Source organism: Boeremia exigua, assembly GCF_020726555.1.
Source record: "Boeremia exigua strain MPI-SDFR-AT-0100 chromosome Unknown C7974scaffold_6, whole genome shotgun sequence".
Taxonomy (NCBI): domain Eukaryota; kingdom Fungi; phylum Ascomycota; class Dothideomycetes; order Pleosporales; family Didymellaceae; genus Boeremia; species Boeremia exigua.
In genome coordinates this window covers 1,320,040-1,342,481 of record NW_025763523.1, presented here as the reverse complement: position 1 = coordinate 1,342,481, position 22,442 = coordinate 1,320,040, and the positions used below count along the sequence as shown (strand labels likewise).

General features: G+C 54.0%; 8 protein-coding genes across 8 annotated transcripts; 4 read left to right on the top strand and 4 right to left on the bottom strand.

The window, feature by feature from the left end:
• Nucleotides 1-432: 432 nt before the first annotated feature.
• C7974DRAFT_312014 (exocyst complex component Sec5-domain-containing protein) lies at nt 433-3,683 on the top strand (the record flags this gene model as incomplete). The annotated part of the gene is made up of 3 exons (XM_046138334.1): nt 433-769; nt 820-2,894; nt 2,946-3,683. 3 exons carry the CDS (start codon nt 433-435, stop codon nt 3,681-3,683), a joined length of 3,150 nt encoding a protein of 1,049 aa, XP_045997205.1.
• C7974DRAFT_186295 (uncharacterized protein) lies at nt 3,624-6,294 on the bottom strand. The gene is made up of 3 exons (XM_046136486.1): nt 5,973-6,294; nt 5,101-5,774; nt 3,624-5,048 (listed from the first exon to the last, which is right to left on the bottom strand). Exons 1-3 carry the CDS (start codon nt 6,080-6,082, stop codon nt 3,814-3,816), a joined length of 2,019 nt encoding a protein of 672 aa, XP_045997204.1. The 5' UTR covers nt 6,083-6,294; the 3' UTR covers nt 3,624-3,813.
• Nucleotides 6,295-6,345: 51 nt separating this feature from the next.
• C7974DRAFT_424475 (uncharacterized protein) lies at nt 6,346-9,039 on the top strand. The gene is made up of 3 exons (XM_046144431.1): nt 6,346-7,327; nt 7,382-7,588; nt 7,636-9,039. Exons 1-3 carry the CDS (start codon nt 6,795-6,797, stop codon nt 8,633-8,635), a joined length of 1,740 nt encoding a protein of 579 aa, XP_045997203.1. The 5' UTR covers nt 6,346-6,794; the 3' UTR covers nt 8,636-9,039.
• Nucleotides 9,040-11,954: 2,915 nt separating this feature from the next.
• C7974DRAFT_394466 (ankyrin repeat-containing domain protein) lies at nt 11,955-13,368 on the top strand (the record flags this gene model as incomplete). Its single annotated transcript, XM_046141886.1, has 1 exon — nt 11,955-13,368. A coding segment is annotated over exon 1 (1,195 nt), but the record flags the coding sequence as incomplete, so codon positions are not given.
• A 502-nt stretch (nt 13,369-13,870) lies between these two features.
• Nucleotides 13,871-14,353, bottom strand: C7974DRAFT_394464 (uncharacterized protein). The gene has a single exon (XM_046141885.1). The coding sequence runs from the start codon at nt 14,236-14,238 to the stop codon at nt 14,002-14,004; it is 237 nt and encodes a 78-aa protein (XP_045997201.1). The 5' UTR covers nt 14,239-14,353; the 3' UTR covers nt 13,871-14,001.
• Nucleotides 14,284-15,066, bottom strand: C7974DRAFT_413230 (uncharacterized protein; the record flags this gene model as incomplete). The annotated part of the gene is made up of 2 exons (XM_046143716.1): nt 14,284-14,563; nt 14,921-15,066. 2 exons carry the CDS (start codon nt 15,064-15,066, stop codon nt 14,284-14,286), a joined length of 426 nt encoding a protein of 141 aa, XP_045997200.1.
• Nucleotides 15,067-15,388: 322 nt separating this feature from the next.
• On the bottom strand, nt 15,389-16,810 carry C7974DRAFT_186227 (uncharacterized protein). The gene is made up of 2 exons (XM_046136485.1): nt 15,930-16,810; nt 15,389-15,878 (listed from the first exon to the last, which is right to left on the bottom strand). Exons 1-2 carry the CDS (start codon nt 16,312-16,314, stop codon nt 15,568-15,570), a joined length of 696 nt encoding a protein of 231 aa, XP_045997199.1. The 5' UTR covers nt 16,315-16,810; the 3' UTR covers nt 15,389-15,567.
• A 995-nt stretch (nt 16,811-17,805) lies between these two features.
• On the top strand, nt 17,806-22,107 carry C7974DRAFT_359198 (kinesin light chain 3). Its single transcript, XM_046139659.1, has 3 exons — nt 17,806-19,480; nt 19,604-20,811; nt 21,064-22,107. The coding sequence occupies exons 1-3, from the start codon at nt 18,172-18,174 to the stop codon at nt 21,805-21,807; spliced, it is 3,261 nt and encodes a 1,086-aa protein (XP_045997198.1). The 5' UTR covers nt 17,806-18,171; the 3' UTR covers nt 21,808-22,107.
• Nucleotides 22,108-22,442: the final 335 nt, after the last annotated feature.

Below are 22,442 nucleotides of genomic sequence, written 5' to 3'. Positions count from 1 at the left end.
CCTTGGATGAGGCTCAGCAACATGGCAGTATAGTCGCTAGATGTCATGATGAGGGCAGTAAGTGCTGAAGTGCCGGATTGCTGGGGTGCCTGTTAGAAGCAGTGCGTGTCCAACATGCCCTGTGTGGAGATGAGCCGATTCGGGTGAGGGAGCGTGCAATTGACATGATGCAGCCGGAGGACTTGCAAGCGCCTGTAGTGGTGTAGAGCGGTGGTGGTGATGATGGTGCTGGATGCTCTTCCAAGGCTGGAAAGAGGGTCGCAGCACGTGACGGAGTCTGGGGTTGTGGCGTTGTGGCTGTGAGGACTGCAGGCGGGCTCGCTGGACGGTGATTGGCAGGCGCACGGGGATTGGCGGCGCACGGGGATGGACGGCGGCGACGTCGCGTTGGCACCCAGGCACGATTCCCACCACCACAGCACGTGCGCCGCGATGAACTCGGCCACGGAGACGGAGATCCTCACCAAGTACAACCTCACGACACTCTATCCCGCGGCATGGCCGGCGGACAAGGACAAGGACGCGGCCGAGGCCGGCGAGCTCTCGGACGATGAGGCCAGCGCAGCGGCGGTGCGGCGGTCGCGGTCGCGGTTCTCGGTGCTTGAGGCCAGGGCGAGGTTCTCGCGGCAGGTGCCCGGGGCCGAGCGGTCCAAGGACGGCGTGGAGACGCTGGTGCAGAAGGACGAGGCGGACCCGCTGGGGCTATACCCCAGCGTGGTGCAGGTGCTGCGGGCGCGCAGCCTGGCCGTCGAGGACGACATCAAGCTGCGTACGCGCGCCGCCCCCTGACGGCCCTGGACGGCCCGCTGACCGGCGCAGGCAACCGCTTCCTCCTTAGCTCGACGTCGTTCTCGCCGTCGCTGTTCCTCGCGCAGGTGCACAGCGACGCGTCCACGGACACGCTGCTGCAGGGGCTCGACTTCCTGTCGCGCTCCATCGAGCAGAAGTCGGCCTCGCTCAAGGTGCTGGTCGAGACCAACTTCGAGCGCTTCGTCGGCGCCAAGGCCACCATCGACCGTGTCTACAACGAGATGCGCGACCAGGGCAAGGACCCCGACCCGCCCAAGCCTGCCCACGCCCGCGGCGCGAGCCGCACCAGTTTCTCTGGCCGCAAGCCCAGCGTGTCCCTGCAGCCCGCGCCCGCCGAGCGCAAGAAGAACGCCCTCGTCAAGGAGAGCGAGTACGGCGTGCACGGCATCAAGGTGCCCCTCACCGAGGTCGCCGTCAAGGCCGAGGAGGTCTGGGGCCCGGCCCTGGGCGGCCGCGACAAGGAGGAGACGCTCAAGGCCATTCTCGAGTCCGTCGACGCCCACCGCGGCCTGTTCGAGGTCGCCGCCACCATCCAGGACGCCATCCGCCGAAGCGACCACGAAACCATCATCGACGAGTACAAGCGCGCCCGCAAGTACACCGAAGACGCCCGCTACATCGTCGAGCAGGCCAACTATGCCAAGACGCCTCTCGCCGACGCCCACATCCACCAGATCATCGTCACCGCCCGCATGTGGGCCGATGTCGAGCGCCAAATCGAGCACTTCAAGCGCGACGCCTGGAAGCGACTGGCCTCAACCCACTTCGCTAAGCATCACTCCGCCACCGACGCCACAAAGTCCGACGAGTATGTCAGCCTCATATCCATCATGCTCGAGCTCGGCGTTGAAGACAACCCCATCTGGATCTGGCTGCTCTCACGCTATGAGCACCTCAAGTCTCGCCTCAACATCTTGTGCGAACGCTCTCGTGTCGAGATCGAGATCCTGCGCCGCCATCTGGCAAACGGCGAGAAGCCAACCCTGCGCTCCGTGCAGAAGCACCTACGTGCCGTGCCCCTGAGCTCCAACGCGACAGCCGAGCCGTCAAAGCTGGACGCCCCCAAGGTCATCGAGTTCTGGGAGCACGTGCATGCGTCCATGACTACGCTGCTCTCCACCAAGGGCGGTCTGCTTGGTGAGCTCATTGAGTATTGGGACATTGCCCAGTCATTCATGAGCGGTCGTGCTCAGCGTAACATGCCCACCGGCTACCAGAACCAGTCTTCGGTCCACCACAAGCTTACAGATCAGAACAAAGTGGAACTCGAGAGAGGCACCACCGAGCTGATCAACGTGATTCGCGAGCACATCTACTCTTTCTTCTCCGATCCACCGATTGAAGACGTCTCGGCCCTATTCTCGCCAATGCCAACTACACCAACGCCGACAACGCCACGAACACCTCTCACTGCTGCACTAAGCCCTACAGCCGGGACGAGGTTCAAATTCGATCCGAATAACGTTCCGCCACCATCACCCAGCCGTGGCGAAACGTGGGAGAAATATGCCTTCTGGCCGCCACATTCAAACGCACTTTCTGGGTCCCATTGTCTGTCCAAATCTCTCGTTCTCATTGGCACTGCAGCGAACGAGCTTGCCTCTTTGCAACTACCCGTAACAGGTTCTGCCTCGCGCCTGGATGAAGCTCTGCGCATACTTGTTGGCAGCGTCCGTGAACGCTGCATCTCTGCCATTTGTGCAGCCTGGAATGCCGACGCAGAGAAGCTCAAAGTGCTGGAAGACTGGACGCGCAATGCGGATCGCAAAGACACCACAAATCTTCCCCAGCGATTCTTCGCAGTGCAGTCTTTCTTGCTTAATCATCTGCAGAAGATCATGTATGTTGAGGCGTCGAGTAAGACGTCTGTAGACGTCGTTGTCCCTCCTAGCAACAAGCTCCTGCAAATGCTAAGAAGCCAGTTTGTGACGAGCTTGTACCGCACGTTGAGTGGTATGGTAGAATGTGCCGAGATGGGTCGTAAGGCGCTGGGCCAGGACTTCGAGACCAAGGGCGACGACCTCACAATTGATGGCGATGAGGATGTCGACGGCGAATGGGGGAAAGTTGACGCCAACAGCAAGGTAAGCTTTGACGATGAAATACGCACGTTTCGCCCACACTGACTGTAACAGCCAACCCGCCTTCTCCTCACCCTATCCAACATGTCGCACTTCCAATCCGAAATCACCCCGCACTTGCTCTCCTTATTCGAGAACTTGTTCAGTGTGCAACTCACTGATGAAACGGCGCGGATTCGCGATGTGCTAGGTCAGCTGGATACGCAGCTTTTCAAGTCCTACACTAAGCCGCACGCACTGCAGATCCACGCGTGGATTGAGAAAGGCATATTCTCGCCCACATGGGCTGCCGCGGCTGCAGAGAGGGGGAGACGAGTTGCGGACCTTGATCCGAGCCCGTACGTAAGCACAGTATTGTTGCACCTGGTCACTATTCACAGCCTCACTTCGACAACCTCACCCAACAGTCCCTTGACACCGCGAATCCTGAAGGCCCTGTTCGAAGCCACCACTACTAGTCTCATTAGCACCTTCTCCTCATCGCGATTGCCCACGATATCGTTATCGCAGCTGATGCAAGCCACGCTGGATGTCGAGTTCATCAGCCAGACTTTGGCATCGTATACGACAGACGCAGCGAGCCAGACACAGACGGATATTTACCAGGTGCTGGACCAGAAGACGGACAATGGTGCGAGGGTTGCTTTGCAAGACGAACTGGGCGGGTTACGAGTGGGTTTGAAGAGACTGAGAGAGGGTACTCGGGGACAATTCAGTTGCTTCCGGCGGGTGAAGAGGGGCACAATTGCATCGCCAAACCCACAGGGTGAGGAAGAACGAGTGAGACGCTGAGTCCAAGCAGTGAGATGATGTGATGGGATATACTGAATTCTCATTGTACAATACTCGTGCCAACGTCATGACTTCGTTCTGTTTGTTTACATCATCAATGGGTATATCAACAAATTTGTGCGTCAAAGTATTAGTGCGCCGCAGAGGTGCTCCTCATCGCGGGCGAGAGAAGGCTAGATGTGAGCGCAATTTTGTATGTCGGAACGCGGCGTTGGCCGGGTGCCGAGTTACCACGTATTTTCGAGGGCTCAGACGAACGTTTTTGTTCAGTGTCAGATGACGGGTTCTGAGGGGTTGTTGGGGTTATTGGGGTGCCTGTGTTCTTTTTTGCAAAATTCGAGTCGAGCCTTGCGATGTTCTCCTTTAGTGACTGCGATACTGTATCACTCGTCGTCTCCTTTGGTGCATCGTTGTGGTTTGCTCTGAGCTTAGGTATGTCCATGATTGAGTCTGACCTGCGATGCGGTGGTGTGGGTGTATCGGGTGTGGTTGGAGACGCAGGCTTTGACCCGGTAGGCGTGGTATCGTCTCCGTTGTTCCACGCTTCAAGCCCTATTACCCGCGGCGATGGTGATCCAGTCGTTTCCGAAGCATTCGCGATGAGATCATCCGAGGACGCCCTCGTCTGTGAGAAGTCACTCGGCGATATCATTGTCCCGAAGCTGGATATGCCCAGGCCTTCGACCTTCGCAGCTGCAGCAATCTCCTGCCGCTCGTAGTCGTCTGGCTCCGTAGCAGTCGCGGATGGGATGTCAAAATCGTCGTGCGACTCAGTCGTCTCCTTGCTCTTGTGTGCACCGTTCAGCACAACACCCTCGACTTTCGATGCTGACGTCGGACTCTTCCATTCCGGATGTGGTAGTCGGCCTATGATGTTCAGTCTCCCTGTGCCTGCCCTGGCCCACTGCCATAACCCCCGTCGCGGAGGTGACTGCGAAGTGAAATCAGTCACGGCCGGCTCCCCCTCCCCCTGCCGCTCATGCTGCGACGGGTGAAACGCGCCTTCTGAGCTTTGGCGGAGCTCTTCGGGGGCTGGACGGAGCGTCGCCGCCGTTGCTTGTTCTGCGGCTGGCTGCTCCGGTGTGGTAGCTCTCTTGAGTTTTGCCCAGTCCTTGGTCACGTCCGGACTGGGGGGGTGACTCGCGACGGCCGTCTCGGGAGAGGTCCCCGCCGTGGAGGTCACCGGGCTGGTGAGGCGGCGGAGTAGATGGCCGGCGCCGGAGCTTCCGGGGCGAGCTGGGCGGGGAGGGGACGGGAGAAGTGGGCTTGGAGGCAGGGGGCGAGAGTGGCTCGGCGGGGCGCAGCTTGTGGAGGCTGCTGATCTGGCGGAGGATGGGGAGGGGTTCCGGGCTTTGGCCTTGCGTGCTGGTTAATGCGGGTTACTAAGCTGCAGCGGACACGGGACGAGGCTAGTCACCTTGCTTGGCCTTGCCCTTGCCCTTGAGGTTGCAGGCGGGGCCGTCCTCGTGGTCATGGTACTCGCACTCGTCGCCCTTCTCGGTGGGGTCTGCAAGCAGCAAGCCGCCGGTGCCGTGGCGGATGGCGTTGATCAGCTCAATGGCAAAGTCGACGTTGTGCTCGAGGCACGGGCGGTAAGTGTCGGTGTCGCGGTCGCTGTCGGGGTCCATGATCTGGCGCGCGGCAATCTGCACCATCAGGCGGCGGAACGGCGAGCCGCGTGGGCTCTTGCGGTAGATGTCGTCCATTTCGTCGGGGTCGGGCACTAGCTCGGCCTCGTGCAGGCCCTTGCGGAATTGGTCCATGGCGACGTTCTTCAGCTGCGGCATGTCGAAGCGGTGGCACAGCAGGTAGAGGGCGTGGCAGCGGACGGCGTACTCGTACTTCTGCGCCGCGTCGGGCAGGTCCGACACATCGTCGAGACGGCCCTGGTACAGCCACTTGACAAGCAGCTCGAAGCCGGCGGGGTCGTGCGCGGGCAGCTCCAGCGCGTCCTGGCGGCCGCCACCGTCGGCGGAGCCCTCGAGCTCGGCCTCGAGCAGCTCCGAGTGGTGGCAGAGCAGGCTGCGGTGCAGCGTCCAGCGGCGGCGCGCCTCGCCCACGTAGATGTCGATCATGGGCCCGGAGAGCAGCCTGTCGCGTTGCAGTTTAGCCTTTGCGCGCACATGCAGGCGGTGCGAGTGCAGCCGATGCGCCAGCGCCGGCCGCACCGCGAGACATGGCCGGCGCGCGGCGGGCGCGAGGTGGGCGAACACATCCGCGTCCGCGCCCGCGTCCGGCGGCCCAAGTCCCGCGCCGTCCGCCTGGTCAGAGAGAGGGTCGTCTACATACTCAGCAAAGGTGGCAGCAGGCACTTGGCCGATGTTGCCGTTCGCCATTCGCAGGCGGCGGGGGCTGTACGCAAAATCACGATAGTAGACGAGCCGGTCGTGCCATCCCATGCGGCGCGGTGACGGCGCTCATGGGCGGAGGGGGCAGGAGTCGAGGAGTGAGACAGGTGTCAGGGAGAGCCTGCAAGGGAGCTGTCGCTTTGGCAGCGGCGCCTGTCATGCAGGTTCGACGGCGGCAGGAACCGTCGTGCGGGTGACGTACGGGGCTGCCGGATGGCCAATGACAGCTCGGCGGCACCACAACGCGACTGCCTCATTTTCTGTAGCATACAATGTGCTGAGCGCGCAGACGTCTATGTAGGAATCTCATCATACTCGTCGACAGTCAATGTCGCCCAGCAGATGCCTGTCCGCTCTTTGCACTGCATGTCTGCTTGCTGCATTGCATGCCTGCTTGCTCTCTACACCACGAGCTTGCTTACTACCCTACGTGCTTGCTTGCTCACTGCACTTGGTGATCAGTTTTGAACGTTTCCTCGCCCATAGTATTGCATGTTGCATGTCTGCTCTTTCTGCACAGGTCTGCTTCCTACACTGCAGTCAGTCCTGCACCTTCCTTCTCCAGACTTTCTTCCCATCGAAGCAACAGCAGAGCACAACACCTCTGGCTACTCTCGTCGCTCTCCTCTCCTCTTACCACCCGCTTCAAAGCCTTTGCGTCTGACCTCGGTGGCTAGACTTGCTACCGCTGCTTGTTTGCTCCTCCCGAGGTCACCTTCACTTGCGTATTCCCGCTCTCCATGTCGTGCATTTTTGCCCGGCAATGTGGCCTATAGAACTACCTTATGGCCTAAGCCACTACCATCGACATGCTCAAATGACAGGCAAAGCGTCTGCCCTCCCGTATGGAGAGCGTCCTCGCTGGCAAGCTTTGACCCTGCAGCAACTGACCTCCGGTACCTTGGCAGCTCCAAGCACTTCTTCAGCGATACGTAATTCCGATCCGCATCGATCATCAGGACGCGAGGCTCAAGGGAAGCTTCGAAGGCGCCGTGAGAGAACCTCTTCCAGCCTGACGATGGGAGTGGTCAGGTCAGAATCTCGGAGACCCAAAGCCGCGAATGCGACCGCGCAGAAAAGACGCAACAAGACCCCCAAGCTGCGGTCGCGATGTATCAATACAGCCGGGGATCTCGTCAAGACCGCTGCAAGCAATAGAGGCAAGATCGCGCGACGAGAGTCATATGAACCCGGAACTCAAACCGGCGCTCACCACGATTCACCTATCACCATCGACAGCGATGACGATGGTGGTCTTGCCATAACATCAGAAGTGAGCGTAAGCGCGAAGATGAGGTACGAGATTAATGCATCCTCTACTTGAGAGCAAGGATTCGCTAACATAAATAGAGCTTACGGGTCACCAGCAGTTCCGGCGGGGTCGTTTGATCTCCCGGTTTATGCTGCTACGAAGACAAATTCTAGACATAGATCCGGCCCCGTATCCTCCCCTTCGGAGCCTCAAAATTCGACTGAGTTCCAAGAAGCACCGCTTCGGCGTTCACTTTACGGTCATCGCAAACAACCACAAACTTTCGAAGAGAGGCTAATATCAATGCAAGTCGTACCAGCTGTGCTCATGGTGTAGGACTGACTTTTTCTAGCGAGCCCCAAACCCTAAGTAATCTCGCAAAGAGCCGCATGGCCCACGAGCGTGCGCGTGCATTTCCTGATCGTTCGGTGGGTGCTCGACCTCGACAAACACATTCCCTGCGTTCTCGACATTCACCCTCTTTGAAAGCCTCCACTACCAGTACCACCTGTGCTGATACTCCAGTATCTCGTAGTCGACGCTCATCCTCGTACTCTTCGTACGCTGATGGTGAGATCGAATTTACACTGGCGAACATAAAGAGCCTCGATCTCCGGCGGAAGACCGCGCAATTGATGGCTGTCGGGCCGCAACTTCCAGTAGCAGACTTATACTATCTTTTGATGGAGAATAAAGGTCACTTCGAGACTGCCAAAGAAGACGTACTTCGCACGAGCTCCGCTCTTGTCGATTCGGCCTCTCCTTTGAGGCGAATACTTCCGCCCGAAGCTGCAACCGCATCGCTCACCACTCCTGTAGATCATCAACAGGACGAAACCCACGGCGAACCCCTAGTTAAGATAGACCTCGATGACCCAGCCTTCATGTTCGATCATGAGGCGCCAGTAACCCCGCCACCACGATCTGGAAAACGAAGGCAGCAGCGACAGCCAAAGCCAAAGAAGTCTACGCGAAAGATGAGTGCAACGAGTACGAGACAGGCCACAAAACCACATTTTGAAGTACGCTCATCACAAGCTGGTGTTCATAATTTTCCCAGCTCTAGCTCATCTCGGTTGTGCGAAGTGCGATCAGCAACCTCTGACAAGCGCCCTCAGACGCCAACTCATTTGGAGAAGCCACTACAAAGCTATGCAGCAACGAACTCTACATGGAAGAAGTCCGGTGTTGTCAATCACTATTTGCGCGAAACCAGCTACGATCGTAGTTTTATTGTATCTGACGATGAGGTGTTCGAGGACTCGGATGGAACATATGCTGACAGTGCGACGAGTGACATAGACATTACGGACGATGAGGCAGACTTACTGCTAGAAGTGGTGTGGGAGTAAGCATACATACAGGTTATTGTATCAAGATCTGACTCAAAGTGAGGGCAGGACCAACACCGTTGGTTTCTGGGATCCTGCGGACTCTGACTGAGAGCTACGTGACTTGTCTCTGAACCGAGTTCTTGGGTTACTGGTCTTCGCGAAGAACCAGAAGATCATTATCTAGAAGTTCTCTTTCCTGCTCTAATAGTCGCTTTAAATCCCCGTCTTCAACCGTGTTCTATAATCGGAACAACGCTTTCAAGCCATAATGTTCTGGTACACGACTGTTTGTGCGCCATATTTCTTTTACAGGACAAGCAAGAGGCAGAGAGATCATGCAGCAAAACTAGATTGGCATGCGACTATAGCAAAGATAATTACCTTTGAGTGACAGGGAATTATGGCGTGAAGATGCACATGGAAATAAACCAGAGCAAAGGGACAGGACCAATCTTGCAGTGCTCGGCAGTGATGGGTTTCTGTTACTCCATGGTTAATGTTAGGCTTAGTGTTTGGAGTGATGGGATATTAATGTCTGCGTTTAGGAAACTGTGCGGGGAAGGCAACGTATAAACGCAGGTGCTTACGAATCATTGGGGCCATCCTAACAGACCAAAGAACATTGTGCAGCTCTAAGTGTGCTGCACAACGAAAGGTTATATGTTGCGTAACGTGCATCCACGCGTCGCGCAACAACCGCCGTGCCGCAAACTTTCAGAGGAACTTCGACCTTGATATTCTATTATTCGACACACGCGTTGTTGTTTCGCTGAATTATACGAGAGTCGTGTTCTACAACCTTTTCTGTAGATATACCGCCCTCTCTACACAAGAATTACGCAGCCGTGATCCTATACGCGCTGATCCGGAAAGAGTCTTCCCTGAAGCCTTAAAAATGCTATCGCTGTCAGATCGTCTAGGCTAAAGCCCCGTCACTTCTCATACACCCATATGACCTTGTACAAGCCTGGCAAGCCTTTGGCAAGGCTGAAAAGCCAATGTTGGCTTTGAGACCAATGCGGCGTTCAGATTCATGCGTGATCGCCACCCCGCTCGGTACTTCTCCGGGAGGCGCCTTCCGGATTTGGCTAGCTCACCAATATCCGACGTAATTTTCCTTGTGTCATCAGCTTAGCCAAGCCTGTAGCTCGAACAGACTGTGGCTGATCGTACCAGCCAAAACGTAGATCACGTGAAATGTCAGCATCAGTTCTATCGCTTTTAGGCTCAAAGGGTCTTCGCCCTACTGAGGTATTTTTAGGTCAGGAAGGCACGCAGGATGGAAGCAGAAAAACGGCCAGGCACAGTAAGTTAGGTTCAGGTTTATGTCTAGAACATGCTGACCGTCATTGACATGTCCATCTATCATCACCACATTTGTGCCACCGGTGCTCTCCACGTTTCTAGCATCGGATCAATGAGCGCTTCGCTTGATCGTGCTGCTTCGGCTGATGGTCCTGACGCGTGTTCTTCTTGCTTATCTGGAACGCCTTCTTCAGCCGCGATACTTTTACGCTTTCGACGACGTTTCTTCCCTTCCACGCCGCCATCTGCCTGCGTCGTTGTCTTTGTCTGACTGCGCTTTGCTTTACCTGCAGCCTTTTTGGCAGCGACTTGTTTAGCTCGTTCTGCACGGTCTGCACGAATTGCTTCGAGATCTTCTTGTCTCATTACCCGTCCTTCGCTATTCTTCCCGGATTTCTTCAGGATATCTGATTTTGTATTCCGGCGAGTCTTAGCCTCGTTATTGGCAGCCTTGAGAAGCCTAATGTAATTCTGGTCAAGGGCTTGTCGGGCAATAGACCTTTCGGCGGCGTTGGCAAGCTTCTGAATCAGTCTGTGATGACGCATTCCGTTCGGCTCATTATGATGAGAATCTTGCTTAATGAGGCCGAGCAATTGTGTTACAGCTTCCGACGACACAGGTGTCACGGGCGTCTGAAACACTCCATTCTGTATACTTTCAACTTCGTGAGGTACGTTAATGGTCAGTAGAGCGTCTGGCTTTACGATGTCGCGAAGAACCCTCGAAGGGTTGAACGGAAATAGGCCGGTCTTGGCCCACCCAGCAAGTATATTCTTCTTCGTCATCGCCTTTTCTCTCGCACGGCTGTATATAGCAGTGAAGTGTTCTTTGTTAACGTTTGTCAGGCCTCCACGGTAGCGGCGCTCGACTTTATCTCGGTACGCCGTTTTTAGTGGCCCGAAAACCGATACGTCACAGGGCTGTGTCTTGTGAGATGTGTGAGAGGGCAGTCTACATAGAATAATGTTGTTCTCTAGGCAAAATTCGATGATCTTAAGGGTTTCGTGTGTCCCAAAGCCATCGCAGATGAGTATCTGTGGTTTGCCATTAGCACGAACTTTAGTCTGAGGGTTAAAGACTCGTTTAATCCACTCCAGGCTGATGAAAGAGTTATTGTAGCCTGTTTCAGAGAGACCGTAGAACCATCCAGGAGTAGGGTATGTCGTCCAGTTACTCCTGTGAGTAGACGCAGGCCAGATGATTATTGGATTGAGATACTTACCGCTTGCTGACACGCATTTAATAGCAGTTACTATCGTCTGCTTTGTGCCAGTTCCTCTATAGTCCCGTCCATCATCCTTACCTATAAGGACTTTGACAGCGCCAAGCATAGAAAGCATGATGCCTGTCTCATCTATATTATAGCAATTCTCGGCATTAACGTCTGGTCTATAGAGTTCCTCCTTGATTACATCGAACCAATGTACCACCTTGTCATATATGTTATTATCATGACGCTCCCACGGCATAGGCCTATTATTCCTCGATTTGAGCTGTGGGTGGCGGCGGCGGAAGGCCTGGGGCCAATTCTTGTTTGGTGGTTCGGAGGGTCGGTTCGTGGCACGTCGGCTGGCGATGCAGAAGGCAAGTGCAGGTATATACTTGACACGTATAGGAGTCCTGACTGCGCCCATCCGTAATATGAAAGCGACAAGAGCTTTCTCCTCGGGTGGGGTGAGGTATTGCTGGCCTTGAGCCTTCTCCTTCATCGAAGGGCGTCCGCGACGCTCCCGGTACCATCGAGTATGGTAGGGAATCTCTTTTTCGGTCTCTGCAAGGGGAGCCCAGCCTGCAGGCACATCTATAGGGTTAGTTTGCGCCAGCACTCGACTGGCTGGCTCTATGTTTGCTATGGTGTTGCGAATGCTGCTATTCGGGCCAGCACGACGCACAGCGCAACTCCGCGCCTCCTGGACCGTACAAAGGAACGCGTTCGTGCTAAAAATAGGATGCACGTGACTAGCGTGGATCCTTGAAGAAGCGGCAGAGGACCGTGCTGCTGGGCTCCGTGCACGCGTGCTGGATTTGCGTCGTTCTCAACGAGCGCACCTTCTTCACACTTAGTACTACCAACCCGCAAAGAACACGCGCTACTTGACAGATGAGCGTTCCGTCAACTGTTGAAACAGAGACAACAATCGCAATTCTTCCAATGTCAGAGCAATATGACGTGAAACTGCTCGCATATAGCGAAAGAGTGGATTTAGCCGTTCAAGCAATGGATCGGAACCCAACCATTACCATGAGATGCGCCGCATCAACCTTCAAAGTCAAACGAAAATCCTTTCGTAACCGATTCGTTCACAAACCTGCTAAGGCACTCATAAAATCCACCATCATCGCCCCGAACGACCCCGAACACCGCAACTTTCATGCCTTACCTGTCGAACTGATCTGCACAATCCTCGACAATCTTAAATCTGCTCGAGACCTCGTTGCTGTAGGACAAACAAGTCAGACCTTGCGCCGCGTTGCGATCGACCATCTCTGCCAGAATGCCTATCGCTGCTACAATGCTATTTGCTGGGCCATAATAGCACGACGGAGAACGCTTCTCCGGTTACTCTTGCAAAAAGGCGCTGCTCTTGTTCACAATGAAGGCCTTTGTATGCACGCTGCTGCAATTATAGCAAGTAAAGGCGACGAAGTCAGCTTTAAATTATTCTTCGATGCCAGAGGCAACAAGTGCGGAGCTATGGGCTGCATAAGTGGAGCAATATCTGAAGCGGTGCTCCGCGGCCGTGTACATGTTGTAAAGCTTGCGCTTGACATATATGCAGGCACGGGACTTGACTACACCAAACTCTATTCGACAGCACTCGTAGATGCGTCCTATAGAGGACGAGACGAAATAGTGAAGATGCTCCTCAACGCGGGCATACCCGCAAACGAAGCGGGTTATCGTATTGAAAGTGCTCTTCATTTGGCTGCAGGCGAAGGCTATGAGCAGATTGTAATGCTACTGCTTGAAGCTGGTGCTAATGCAAATGCAATAGGAGGGCATGGCGACAGCGCGCTCCAAATGGCTTCGTCGGCAGGCCATGACACTGTGGTGAGGCTGTTGCTGGAAGCTGGCGCCAGTACGAGTAGACATCGCAGCTTGTTCTACGGCAGCGCACTTCAGAAGGCTTCAGAAAATGGTCACGAGCGGGTGGTGGGACTATTGATCAGAGCCGGTGCTCGTGTCAATACACCCGGTGGGCGTTCTGGCAACGCACTTGAAAGAGCTCGAAGGAACCGACACATGAATGTAGTCGAGCTGCTCCGAAGCGCTGGTGCGAGGGAAGATATGTTAGTGTAGACTACTAATATATGGCGCAGATTAGTGACGGTCATAAGATCATGTAATGTCAGTCCCTATGTGCCGGGACGCACGGTGTAACGGGACACTTTTCTTTTCGGACGCTTGGTATGTCCACAACACGCCTGCAAATCGACTGTTTAAACACGCATCAATCCTATGGCGCTTGGCCTTCTGCCTTATTAGACGCCGAAAACGTGAATCGCAGCGTTGACCGGGCTGTCGCCCGTTCTGTCAGTGCCGTCTACTAACTCTTCTCTGATACCCCCTGCTCGTTTGCGATGGATCCTATTTGTAGAAAGCTTGGTGGGCTAAAAAGCAAGCCAAGATAGCAAAGTACAAGACTACAGCCCTGTTAGGTCAGGTTAAGGTGAGGAGTATGCGTCCTGGCAGCTTCTCTGCGCTGATGGCAAGATCGTCAAAACCTATCTAACTGGCCGTGCGTCTTAAGCGACATTCGGCGGCAGTAGCGTGCTGAAATGTCTGCCAGAGATAGTGCGCGCTGTGGCTGAGGGCTGTGGTCGAGGGCTGCGGCTCTAATAATCACCTGACCTTGGACAGCTCTTATTCCTGGTCGTGTAGTCATCCGTTTCTTTAGTGGTGCTCATTCCGTCACACCTGCGCAATTTTCTTGCTACAGTGAATGCATCAAAGCTATAATTAGTTATATAGAATTATCAGATTTTAATGTTTACTACTGCATCAACGTTATTACCGCCCTCAAATCAATGATTGATTGAGCTTCAGGCTCTTCATTGTTCACACACTTGAATGCAATTAGCGCTGGGAAGGCCCTTGGCCTAAGTCTGCTCGCCAGCCATCTAGCGTCTCGAGCGACGATTGTGTATCAGGATGTTGTTCGCCGAGGACTTGCTGACGCAACTGGAAGCATGGTTCCATCAAGGCAATAGCCTCCTTGTGACGAGAGAGCGACCACAGTGTATAGGCAAGGTTGTGCATGCTGGTTAGCGTGTCAGGATGCTCGTCGCCAAGCACTCTCTTCCTTGTCTCCATCACTTGCACCTCCAGCTCTTCTGCCTCTTTCCACCGCCCTTGATTCTAGTACGTTGACGCCAGGTTGGCGATGCTAGTCAGCGTGTCAGGATGCTCGTCGCCAAGCACTCTCTTCCTTGTCTCCATCACTTGCACCTCCAGCTCTTCTGCCTCTTTCCACCGCCCTTGATTCCAGTACGTTGACGCCAGGTTGGCGATGCTGCTCAGCGTGTCAGGATGCTCGTCGCCAAGCACTCTCTTCCTTGTCTCTATTACTTGCACCTCTAGCTCTTCCGCCTTGCCCCACCGCCCTTGGTTCCAGTACGTCGAAGCTAGGTTGCCCATGCTAATCAGCGTGTTAGGATGCTCTCTGCCAAGCATCTTCTGAAACGTCTCTGCTACTTGCACTTCCAGCTTCTCAGCATCTTCCTAGCGGCCTTGGTTCCTGTATATCGATGCTAAGTTGCCTATGCTGGTCAGTGTGGCAGGGTGCTTGCCGCCAAGTATCCTCTTCCTCATCTCTACAACCTGCATTTCCAGCTTCTTAGCATCTTCCTAGCGGCCTTGATTCCTGTACGTCGACGCTAGGTTGCCCACGCTGGTCAGTGTAACAGGATGCTTACTACTAAGCACCCTCTTACTTATCTCTACAACCAGCACCTCAAGCTCTTCTGCTTCTGTCTATCGCCCTTGGTTTCTATACGTTGACGCCAGGTTAAGCATACTAGCCAGCGTATCAGGATGCTCGCTGCCAAGTATCCTCTTCCTCATCTCTACAACCGGCACTTCCAGCTTCTCAGCATCTTCCCAGTGGCCTTGATTCCTGTACGTCGACGCTAGGTTGGCCATGCTGGTTAACGTAACAAGATACTCTTCGCCAAGGACATCCGTTCTCGTCTGCGCCATTTGTATGTCATGTTTTTTTGCCCCTTCTCTTTGTTTAGAAAGGGACAGGAGCTCCCGACCTCCTTGGAAGGGTCTGTAGTAATACATTATATAGAACCAGTGCAATGTACTTCCAATGCTCAATATGATTGTCGCGCTTTGACCCTAGTCTTTCCATTTGTCGTTCGCACCTAGATTCAAAGACTTTAATAGTAGCTCTATGCTGAGAATGGAATCCAAGCAGGGCCAAACATATTCAGTCCATATCAGGAATGAAGAGCTCGGAAGTAGATCAAAATCAAGAGGGAAAGAGCCCCTTTCTAGGTCTGTAGGTCTATCGTGTTGCTGTTCTTTAAGCTCTCTTTCTATTCGGCTGTTCTTTTCGGCTTCGTCGAATAGCATGGTATGACTCAGAGCAGTATATGCAGCAAAACTCCAGTTGAGGGACCTGAAAGAGAGGTACCACTATAATGTTGCTGGATTCCACGAATTGGCATAAAACATAGTGCCATAGAATGGAGTTCGGATAGAACAGTCCAGCCTGCGCTCCACTGACGGCAGATGCCCTACCGCAACAGCGACGGTGATTTTTGCACTGAGCTGCGTCAAGACACTTATTGATATAAGCCAGCGAGATGCTAGCGTCCTCTTTTCTGCAAATGCCATCGTTATCGCTGCGTGAACTCCATCGATCGAATAACATGCGACGAGAATTTCTGTGACGTGGAGACTTTTGTAGAACCCTTTCAGGGTATTGAGCATTAGAGAGGCCAATACTAGAGCCAAATGAATCAGTATATTATCAAAATTCCAACTCTATAACATACCGATTAAATTTACAATACAGGTTTCTTTTACACCATTTTCCGTGTTATGCCAGTGTCCCACTCCCATTGAGATCATAGTCGTGATTTGAGGCGCGTATATTCCAACTCGAGCACCAATTCCTCCAATGTCCGGGTTCATCATCTGGTCCAGTTCGTCACAAGGGGGATCGAGGGAAGTTGCTAGCGTGAGCTGGCACGTGACATGGTAAGCTACCCAGCAGAAAGAAAGTGCTAACGGTGAAAACTCGAGGAGTTTCGTCGATAGCAGGTGTTTCGTGGTTTGGTGACTTGGCTTGATGTTGATGAAATATGCTTTCGTGATTAGGATAGCTACAGATAGTACGCCAAGCGCATATCCTGTCACAATACTCGGAGCTAGAGCCATAACAGGGTTTCAGCGCTATGATCCTGTAGTGCAGTTGTTGCTGTAAGCAATGCCAATGGATGCTTTCAAGCAAAGTATTGTCGGGGAATGGGTTGGGACTGTGGCGGGGTGAGCGGGCTGTAGATGGGGCAGTGCTTTCGTGCCACATTAACACGTGACAAGATCAAGGTACAAGGTTATCGCTCGATGCTGCCATTACGTCGTCGGCCCAGCCAGCCACATTTGTAAGCCCTTACTTTTCTATGTGTGTACGCTGACGTGATGATACCAATGACAGCACATGCACATGAACCACGTACGGCCTGAAAGTGACTCAGTCACACTTTGTTGCTAACACGAAGTTAGCTCTGAGACCTACATGGCATATTTACAGCCCTGCAGGATGGATCTAAATGCTATAAATCGAAGTTAGATAACTATGACTCTGAAAGATGTGTAGTGAAATCGGGAACAAGAGCTGCCTGAGGCGCCAAGATCTTTAAGTCGATGTTCTCAGCCACTGCACGGTGCGCGGCGCACTGACATCTCAGCACGCTAGAGTGAGCTACTGCATGCCAACGGCTGCTGGCCGTGCACGTTCGGTCAGACCCGTATCGATGATCTTGCTGTTCGCGCGGAGAAACTGCCGGGAAGCACACTCCTTACCTTGACTTAACCCTCTCAGCCGGCAGTCATGATCTTTCACATATTGGCTTGCTTTCTAGGCCACCGAGCACTGCATAACCACATGCTGGCGCAAACGAACAGGGGGGTATCAGAGGACAGTTGATGGAGGGTGCTGACAAAACGAGCGACAGCGTGGTCAACAACGCGCTTTTTGGCGTCGGACGCTGATGTGCTGCAAGAATAAGAGCTGCAGAATAAACACGCATTGTATTTGTCGTTGTACAAGTGTGCTAGGAATATTCCGAGCCACCGGAAGGAAAAGTGTCCCGGCACACAGTGCGTCCCGGCACGCAAGGATTGACATGTCTGTCCCCACGTGCCGAGACGCACGGTGTAACGAGACGCTTTTTCTTCCAGAAGCTCGGATTATCCCCACCACGCCTGCATCATAACAAATGTAATGCACATCTATCCTGCAGCTCTTGCTCTTCTATTACGCCAGCCACCGACAACAAAAAGCGCGTTGTTAGCTGCGCTGTTGCTTGTTCTGTTAGTGCTGCCCGTCAACTCTCCTCTGATACCCCCCTGCTCGTTCGCGATGCTAGACACTTCCGCCCAGTTCGGTGGGTTGAAAAGGAAGTCAAGATAGCAAAGAGCAAGGCAGTACATTCACAGGGTAGATTTAAGGTGAGGCGTGTGCATCCCGGCAGTTTCTCCGCGCTGGCGGCAAGATCGTCAAAACGCGTCAGACTGGCCGTGCGTCTAAAGCGAAGCTTAGCAGCAGTAGCGTGCTGAAGTATCTGCGAGGGGCAGTGCGCGCTGTGGCTGAGAACTGGGGCCTCTACTAATCACCTGGCCTTAGACAGCTCTTATTTCCGGCGGTGTAGTCATCCTTCCTGTCCTACATTTGTGCTCGTCCCCATCGCATAGCGCCGTGCGAGAAGCAACAATAATCACCTTCGTAGAGTTGCTGTATCTACTGGCACCTCACCTACCTCCGCATTCGTCTACCATGACTTGCACAAGGTACACACTGTCTGAGCACAGATGGCGAGGCAAGGCGGGCGGCGCAGGACGCTGGGCGTTTGGTGCAGTCAGCACCTGCAGCCTGATTGCGCATGATCTGCCTTACCAGGCTGCCTTACCAGGCTGCCTTCTCTGCCTTATCGCATCTATGTCATCATACCTCAACTATCACGACTGCCGTTCGCGTCTCTGCTTTCACAGACCAGACACCGGGCTGCAACCACTATGCGGCTTCTCCACTTTGACGCGCCGGACAGACTGATCTTGACAGACTTCCGCGGCAAGCCGATTCCGCCCTACGCTATCCTTTCGCACCGATGGAGCGACTCTGAGACCCTCATCGAGGACATACGCAACGAAAGCTACAAAGAGAGAGAAGAAGGCTACCGGAAGCTCAAGTTCTGCGCTGAGCAAGCGGCTAAGGACGGGCTGCAGTACTTCTGGATCGACACATGCTGCATCGACAGATGGGACAACAACGAGCGGTCGAAGGCGATCAACTCGATGTTCCAGTGGTACCGGAAGGCGGCTCGATGCTACGTCTTCTTGTCAGACGTATCGCTGACAGCTGTGACGGAGACGGCCACAGCCCCGTGCATTGAGTGGGAGGCCTCTTTCTGCAGAAGCCCATGGTTTACTCGAGGATGGACGCTGCAAGAGCTGATCGCGCCAGTATCGGTCGACTTTTTCTCACGCGAAGGACAACGCATAGGCGACAAAGCGTCACTCGAACCGCTCATACACAGTATCACCAGCATCCCGCTCACGGCGCTGCGAAACGAACCTCTAGACCAATTCAGCACATCTGAACGAGTGACGTGGGCTAAGAATCGCGCAACAACCGAAGAAGAAGATATCGTGTACTGCTTGCTTGGACTGCTTGGCATCTCTATGCCTGCGACGTACGGAGAAGGAAAGCAGAGCGCATTAAGAAGACTGCAGGCCGAAGTTGAGGGAGCTGACTGCACACCGTTGATTATACCATTCTCACGGAACGAGTCTTTCGTTGGTCGCGAAGCGCAGCTTACTGAACTTGAAGCAAAGCTCTTCAGCAACGATCAGACTACCACCATGCTAGCAATACTTGGCCCTGGCGGTACAGGCAAGTCGCAGCTTGCGCTTGAGGTTGCACACAGGACAAGATTAAACAACAAGAACTGCTTAATCTTTTGGATTGATGCGAGCGACACGGACAGTCTGTACCGGTCTTATGCAAGCATCGCGCAGAAGCTGAGTATCCCTGGCTGTGACGATGATCAAGCAGACACAATGCAGATCGTCAAACGCTGTGTGGTAGCAATGAGTGCGCAACAGTGTTTGCTGATCTACGACAACGTAGAGGGCACCACACTCCAGCCAAGCGGCTTACCTGCAATACGGGCCGCGGATTTGGCCGACTTTCTGCCGCAATCTAAGCTGTGTTCTGTTATTTTCACAACAACAGAAAGCAACACGACTAAGACGCTTGCTCCACAAAATGTAGTCGCGCTACGTGAGCTAACGCCAGACACGGCGCTAAGGATGTTGCAATCCCGTTTGACAACGCCACTCTCTGATGCTGAGCAGCCGGGAGCCATACGCTTGCTAAGAGAACTCTCGCACCTGCCTCTAGCAGTGTCGCAAGCAGCGGCGTGTATAAACGCAAGCAATATGACAGTGCAGCAGTACCAAGCACGACTGCACGAGCACAATCAAGCAGCTCTAGAGCGCAGCAATGACTTGCGTGAAGGCGAGCAGGGAGAGTCCAGTCTAAGAAAGGCTGTAGCTGCCACACTATCTCTTTCCATAGGTCAAGTCCAGCAGAGCAACGCTATTGCTGCAGAATATCTTTACTTTGCTGCGTGCGTAGACCGAAAGGACATTCCGCTGGGTCTGCTTAAGGCAGCGTCGCCACAGGCCCGTGAAGATGCGATTATAACACTTGACAGGTATGCGCTCGTCACAAGGCGACCTGCTGAGTCAGCATTTGATGTGCATCGATTGGTGCACCAAGCCTTACGAGAGCAGCTGCAAGTGCAGGGACGGCTTCACGAATGCACTCAACGCACAGTCACGCAGCTGCTCCAGGTGTTCCCGAACAGCGATCACAGTAACAGAAGCAAATGGAGGCGACTGCTGCCACACGCACAATATGCACTGTCGCATAGTAAGAAGGACGATAATCAAGAGAAAACGAATCTTGCAGAAAATTGCGCTGAGGCTTTGGTGAGCGATGGACAATACAACAGAGCCGAAGAGCTCTGTATGCAAGTAATGGAGTCGAGGAGGAGAGTACTGGGTAGCGAGCACCCTGACACGCTTATCAGCGTCAACAACCTTGGGTCGGTGCTAGAGAGCCAGGGCAAGCACAAGGAAGCAGAGGCGATGCATCGACGAGCGCTAGAAGCAAGAGAGAAGACACTTGGGCGCGAGCATCCTAGCACGCTGGCCAGCATGAGCAACCTTGGGTTGGTGCTAGAGAGACAGGGCAAGTACGAGGAAGCAGAAGCGATGCATCGACGAGCGCTGGAAGGATCTGAGAAAGTGCTTGGGCGCAAGCATCCTAACACGCTTACTAGCGTTAACAACCTTGGGTCGGTGCTAGAGAGCCAGGGCAAGTACAAGGAAGCAGAGGCGATGCATCAACGAGCGCTAGAAGGGTGCGAGAAGACACTTGGGCGCGAGCATCCTAGCACGCTGGTCAGCCTTAGCAACCTTGGGGGGCTGCTAGAGAGCCAGGGCAAGCACAAGGAAGCAGAGGCGATGCATCAACGAGCGCTAGAAGCAAGAGAGAAGACACTTGGGCGCGAGCACCCTGACACGCTTATCAGCGTTAACAACCTTGGGTCGGTGCTAGAGAGCCAGGGCAAGCACAAGGAAGCAGAGGTGATGCATCGACGAGCGCTAGAAGCAAGAGAGAAGACACTTGGGCGCGAGCACCCTGACACGCTGGTTAGCCTTAGCAACCTTGGGGGGCTGCTAGAGAGCCAGGGCAAGCACAAGGAAGCAGAGGCGATGCATCGACGAGCGCTAGAAGCAAGAGAGAAGACACTTGGGCGCGAGCACCCTGACACGCTTATCAGCGTCAACAACCTTGGGTCGGTGCTAGAGAGCCAGGGCAAGCACAAGGAAGCAGAGGTGATGCATCGACGAGCGCTAGAAGCAAGAGAGAAGACACTTGGGCGCGAGCACCCTGACACGCTAGCTAGCGTTAGCAACCTTGGGTGGCTGCTAGAGAGCCAGGGCAAGTACAAGGAAGCAGAGGCAATGCATCGACGAGCGCTAGAAGCAAGAGAGAAGACACTTGGGCGCGAGCACCCTGACACGCTGGCCAGCGTCAACAACCTTGGGTCGGTGCTTAAGAGCCAGGGCAAGCACAAGGAGGCAGAGGCGATGCATCGACGAGCGCTAGAAGCAAGAGAGAAGACACTTGGGCGCGAGCACCCTGACACGCTAGCTAGCATGAGCAACCTTGGGTTGGTGCTAGAGAGACAGGGCAAGTACGAGGAAGCAGAAGCAATGCATCAACGAGCGCTAGAAGCAAGAGAGAAGACACTTGGGCGCGAGCATCCTAGCACACTAGCTAGCGTCAACAACCTTGGGTTGGCGCTAGACAGCCAGGGCAAGTACAAGGAAGCAGAGGCGATGCATCAACGAGCGCTAGAAGGGTGCGAGAAGACACTTGGGCGCGAGCACCCTGACACGCTTATCAGCGTTAACAACCTTGGGTCGGTGCTAGAGAGCCAGGGTAAGCACAAGGAGTCTCTTGACTTGTACAACAGGGCATGTGATGGTAACAGCGTTGTTCTTGGAGAGCATCACCCAACCACCCAAGCATGTCGCCAACACCGTAGCAAAGTGCTTGCCTTACAAGAACGGTAGCTAGGTCATTGGAAGAGAAAGAGCTGCAGGATAGATGTGCATTGTGTATGTTGTAATGCAGGTGTGGTGATGATGTTCCGAGCTTCCGGAAGAAAAGGCGTCTCGTCACACCGTGCGTCCCGGCACGTAGGGACAGACCTTAGACTAATAATATATGGCGCAGATTAGTAGCGGTTGTAAGATCATGTAGTTAGAAGGAATGTTGTTTATAGCGATCGATTGGCGCGCCAAGAAGTGCGCCACATCTTAACTCTGTTGGGCTAATTAGTAAAGGGAGGGGTAATTAATAATTATACGATATTGTTTACCAAAACATGATGTAAGCACGCTAAGCTTAGCCCCTAAGGCTCAAGATTGAGTCTTGTGCACGGATGAATCCAGAACACACTTTCCAAGTTCAAGTATCCGTACAACTCTCGGGATATATTCTCCTATCGCCAGTCTATTCAGCTGTTATGCCGATATATGTAATACCGTCAATTACAGTGCTAATACTAGGGTGTGAAGGCAATGCAGCCTCCAGTGCATAGAAAAGCGCGAGTGACAACAAGGCTCAACACCATGTATCTTCTCGCCACAAGCCCTCATCCAAAAGAAAAAAGCCTATGGAATAATTGTGTAGTATTACAGAGCGA

Bases quoted from the DNA above. Each gene is read 5' to 3' on its own strand.
- C7974DRAFT_359198 (XM_046139659.1), top strand. From the start codon at position 18,172: ATGCGGCTTCTCCACTTTGACGCGCCGGACAGACTGATCTTGACAGAC. The intron at 19,481-19,603 runs GTTTGACAACGC...GCAATATGACAG, and splicing joins GCTAAGGATGTTGCAATCCC to TGCAGCAGTACCAAGCACGA. The intron at 20,812-21,063 runs GTGATGCATCGA...AAGGAAGCAGAG, and splicing joins GCAAGCACAAGGAAGCAGAG to GTGATGCATCGACGAGCGCT.
- C7974DRAFT_186227 (XM_046136485.1), bottom strand. From the start codon at position 16,314: ATGGCTCTAGCTCCGAGTATTGTGACAGGATATGCGCTTGGCGTACTA. The intron at 15,879-15,929 runs GTATGTTATAGA...ATTTGGCTCTAG, and splicing joins CTGTATTGTAAATTTAATCG to TATTGGCCTCTCTAATGCTC.
- C7974DRAFT_424475 (XM_046144431.1), top strand. From the start codon at position 6,795: ATGTGGCCTATAGAACTACCTTATGGCCTAAGCCACTACCATCGACAT. The intron at 7,328-7,381 runs GTACGAGATTAA...TAACATAAATAG, and splicing joins AGCGTAAGCGCGAAGATGAG to AGCTTACGGGTCACCAGCAG. The intron at 7,589-7,635 runs GCAAGTCGTACC...GACTTTTTCTAG, and splicing joins GAAGAGAGGCTAATATCAAT to CGAGCCCCAAACCCTAAGTA.
- C7974DRAFT_394464 (XM_046141885.1), bottom strand. From the start codon at position 14,238: ATGGAGACAAGGAAGAGAGTGCTTGGCGACGAGCATCCTGACACGCTA.
- C7974DRAFT_186295 (XM_046136486.1), bottom strand. From the start codon at position 6,082: ATGGGATGGCACGACCGGCTCGTCTACTATCGTGATTTTGCGTACAGC. The intron at 5,775-5,972 runs GTATGTAGACGA...GCAACGCGACAG, and splicing joins CCTGCTGCCACCTTTGCTGA to GCTGCTCTCCGGGCCCATGA. The intron at 5,049-5,100 runs GTGACTAGCCTC...CGCATTAACCAG, and splicing joins CAAGGGCAAGGCCAAGCAAG to CACGCAAGGCCAAAGCCCGG.